This window comes from Morone saxatilis, unplaced genomic scaffold, assembly GCF_004916995.1.
Source record: "Morone saxatilis isolate NCDOM2014 unplaced genomic scaffold, NCSU_SB_2.0 Contig9, whole genome shotgun sequence".
Lineage (NCBI taxonomy): Eukaryota > Metazoa > Chordata > Actinopteri > Moronidae > Morone > Morone saxatilis.
The window spans coordinates 1,851,384-1,855,666 of NW_023340268.1; the positions used below are offsets into that span (position 1 = coordinate 1,851,384).

General features: G+C 40.9%; 1 protein-coding gene across 1 annotated transcript in view; it reads left to right on the top strand.

Annotated features, from left to right (window-relative positions):
* Positions 1–539: 539 nt before the first annotated feature.
* The window catches only part of LOC118342344 (triosephosphate isomerase), a 5,149-nt gene continuing 1,405 nt past the window's right edge, over positions 540–4,283 (top strand). The window contains exons 1-5 of the mRNA XM_035680837.1: positions 540–846; positions 1,601–1,724; positions 2,133–2,232; positions 2,867–2,984; positions 3,637–3,722. Coding sequence (XP_035536730.1) covers positions 567–846; positions 1,601–1,724; positions 2,133–2,232; positions 2,867–2,984; positions 3,637–3,722 — 708 coding nt within the window. The 5' untranslated portion in view covers positions 540–566. The remainder of the gene's footprint in view (positions 847–1,600; positions 1,725–2,132; positions 2,233–2,866; positions 2,985–3,636; positions 3,723–4,283) is intronic.

Sequence of the window (4,283 nt, forward strand, 5' to 3'; positions counted from 1 at the left end):
ATAACTACAGTATTACATCATGTAAATTAAAGCACCTTCTGGCCAATCAGCTCGTCACCTTCCCCGAAGACATGACGGCGCTCAGAGTGTCCCAGGATCACCCAGTCCACCCCGCAGTCCTTTACCATGGCCGGACTGGACGGAGAGGAAAAAAATGATAAAACAAATGATACATTTTAAGGTTAATTTATTGTCATTTTGCAAGACGTTTGTACAATGGCATAAACGTTTTATACAATATATACAAATATTTAAATGATAAATAAAATAAAAATAAGATAAAACAATATATAGTTACTTATATAGATATAAACCAACATGTAATATAATGTATTTACATTATTTTTGTGAGGATTTCCTTTAAAGCCAAAACATTTGATTCTGTTCAGCGACAAAAAGTCATTTGACCATCCATCAGCCTACAGTCTAATTAACAAATAATTAGTGCAATCACTCATTAAAGCCTTCAGAAATAAGGTGAAATGCATCAAGTATAAAAGGAAAGAACTGTGAGTCCATTTCACCAGCAGGTGGCGCTAATGAACCATAAAGCTGTTTGACTCTGTATGAACCCAGATGAGCAGAAGAAGAGGGACCTTTCGCCGGTGTCGACTCTGATATTTCCGACAGCCCCTGACGTACACACCGTCCGGAGTCATCCTGCGGCTGAGCTGACCCTCCGGACCCCCCAACACCTGCTCTCCTCACCGGGAACCCGCCACCTGCAGCCGGCCATGGCGCTCCGGAGGTTCTTCGTGGGAGGAAACTGGAAGATGAACGGGAACAAGGAGAGTCTGGAAGAGCTGATCACCACCCTGAACACCGCCAGCCTGCACGACGAGACCGGTAACCGAGCCACCAGCCGCGGATCGATACATGTGATCGATTGAGAGTCAGACAGAGAGGAGATGACACCCTGACATTGGGAGTCATGTGATCAGGATGGGTTGCATAAAGGCCTCTGACGTTATCTTATCCCCAGTGGTATAGTAACGAAGTACATTTACTCGAGTACTGTAAGTGCGACATTACTAATTATTATACACAATTATGAATTCTTTAATTTACCAAATGTCAGAAGGACGTCACAACGTCTCAGAGGCCACGGTGACGTCAGATGTGAAAACCTAAAGATGATGAATTAATAATCAAATCCTCGTGTTTGGGAAGATGCAACCAGATCATGTTGATGAATGACTGTAATCAGTAACTTAATTTAAGTGGTTTAAAATGAACCCAGCTGTTCCAGTTGTTCACAGAGAGGCAGACTGCAGCTGTTAGAAAAAAAACCTGAAAATAAATCTAACCCAATTAAATCTGATTAAATTAACCTTTTTAGTCCAAAGGCACATTTATGTATGACTTCCACCCCGCTGCCTCTCACAGTGTCCTATAAACTTCAAATGCAGGACGGATGACACTTAAAGAAATGTAGAATTTAGGGAGAAATCCAGTTAGGAAACATGTTTTTTTTATATTTTAAAGGGTTGGATCGCCCAGAAGAGGACTGCTGATGGGGCAGTGATGCAAACAAATAAAAAATGATTCAATTAAAGTCACGGTCAACTAAAAAAAACAATAACTCTTCCCTGATTTTCAGAGGTGGTGTGTGCTGCTCCCTCCATCTACCTGGACTTTGCTCGGTCTAGTCTGGATCCCAGGATCGGTGTCGCAGCCCAGAACTGCTACAAGGTGGCCAAGGGAGCGTTTACAGGGGAGATCAGGTATCTCACCCACTGAGTGAATACACTAATTATTTATTAATTAGACTGTAGGCTGATGGATGGTCAAATAACTTTTTGTCACTGAACAGAATCAAATGTTGTGGCTTTAAAAGAAATTATTAATATTACATATTGGTATATATCTATATAAGTAACTGTATATTGTTTTGTCTTATTTTTATTCAATTTTTATCTATTATCATTCAAATTTTTGTATATATTGTATAAAACTTGTATTTCATTGTACAAACGTGTTGCCAAATGACCATAAATTAACCTTAAAATTTATCATTCAAAATATGTAAAATACAAATATGATGCAAATATAATATTAAATTTGATTTGGTGCTTCACAAAACGCATCTGCAGCTGATCTCCTGTGTCTTTAACATTTTCCTCTCCGTCCAGTCCGGCCATGATAAAGGACTGCGGGGTGGACTGGGTGATCCTGGGACACTCTGAGCGCCGTCATGTCTTTGGGGAAGGTGACGAGCTGATTGGCCAGAAGGTGAGACGCTTTCTATAGAAATTTGAGTCGGTCCAGTTTAGCCTGTTCTTTTAAGTGTCATAAAACCTGCATTATTTCTAACAGCCAGCAGAGGGCGACTTCACTGGCTGCAAAAAGAAGTGAGATTGTTGATTTATTATCTCAGTTTCTTAATGAGTTTATTGTCTCATTCACTCGTTTCAAGCCTCCTTCCATACAGCACGATGTTCATTTAGTAAGTTCTGGTCCCATTTACTTGTTTTAAAATAGACGATAAAGCTTTAGGGCGTGGCTACCTTGTGACGACAAATCACAACCATGTCCTCGGTTCTCAGTCTGAGCCAATCAGGACAGAGGCGTAGCAATGTGGCCAAAATGCCAGACTCCTTCAAAACGGTAGTCCACAAACCACTGGGTCACGTCATGCTGGCTACATCCGCTAATGTTATATATCTGTGGTCGGTCTACAAGTGAACGCACTGATGTTGCATTGACAACAACTAATAAACAGCCCCTTTATTGTTTGGAGGAGTCAAACAGCAGGTATTCCTCTTCAAACACTACAGCAGTGTTGTGCAGATCTATAGATGCTGTGTGAGCTGTGTGTGTCAGGTGTGCAGACGCAGGTAAAGATTTGAGTCTGCTTGGTCCTCAGGTGGCTCACGCTCTGGAGAGTGACCTGGGTGTGATCGCCTGCATCGGGGAGAAGCTGGAGGAGCGGGAGGCGGGCACCACAGAAGAAGTGGTCTACGCTCAGACGCAGGTCATTGCAGGTGAACAAAGGAAGAGCTTTTATTTAAATTTGATATATTCTCTGTTCTCTTGCTACCTTTTCTTTTATGTTTATTATGTTTGTGTTTTTCACAGGGGTTACTGTACACTGATGATAGTTTTAAAACCAGAACACATCAGTATTTTTCTCACTTCTTTAATTAAAACCTAAAAATAAAAACATCAACAATAATCTCCAGTTCTTCAGCCCTGAGGTATCTGCCAGTAGAGCTACCGGTTTGTAGACGAGCCCGCAGTCAGATATTACAAGTTTTTTGATGATTTTTGTAGCTGCTGTACTCAAAGTAGGCTACACGCTGATTTAAAATGCAAGTAGGTCAGTGGTCTCTGCGGGTGGAGAAATTTCTTGAGACATGGTCGTCTTGTTCCTCTGTGAATGAAACATTTTCTCTAAAACAAGTAAGAGAATTGATGGACCTGAAGGCAGCGCGGCCCTGCCTTTAGGAGGGGAGAGGACTGAAAAAGACTCATCGTATTCAGCTGCTTTGTAGTGTTTTACACACATAGACCCGAAATACAATCACACACAGACATTATGTTAAATGTTAGGAAATATATAGAAACATATAGGACTTTAAATATTGGTTTATAAAGAGTTTAGCTGTCTGATGGAGGGGTGTTGTTGTGTTCCAGAGAATGTGAAGGACTGGGGGAAAGTGGTGCTGGCATATGAACCTGTGTGGGCCATCGGCACAGGCAAGACAGCTTCACCTGAACAGGTAAGTCCTTCCTCTGTTCACTGCAGTGAGTTCAGTCAGGCAGCCAAACAGCAGCAAGATTTACCACGAATGACACTGATCTGGTAATGACTCACCGTTTCATTACTCGGATTGTTTTTATTATTAACCATTTATTGTTTATTATTTATAACAACAGAATAATCTTATAGTGTGTTTTCTGTGTCAGTGGGTGTGTTCAGTGTTTCTGCCTTCATATTACCAGTGAGCTCTGACTCCTGCAGATCCAGTTTCTCCAGTATATTCTCAGCTGGCTGCCAGTATTTTGTCCACAGTATACTCACACCTGCAGGCTGCACATTCAGCTATTGTCAGCTATCTCCTCAGCATCTCCAAATGTGGTTATTTTTACTTCAAGCTAAAGATTTTGCTCCTTATGAACACAGAAAAACATTTCAACACAAATGTTTTGTCACATTTTGGAGATAAAAGCAACCAATATAAAACCAATAAAGAAAAAAAACATTTATTTGAAGGTTTAAGCATTTTAAAGGTTTGTTTGTTGTGGTCATACAGGAATGAAACACTGTGTGTGTGTGTGTG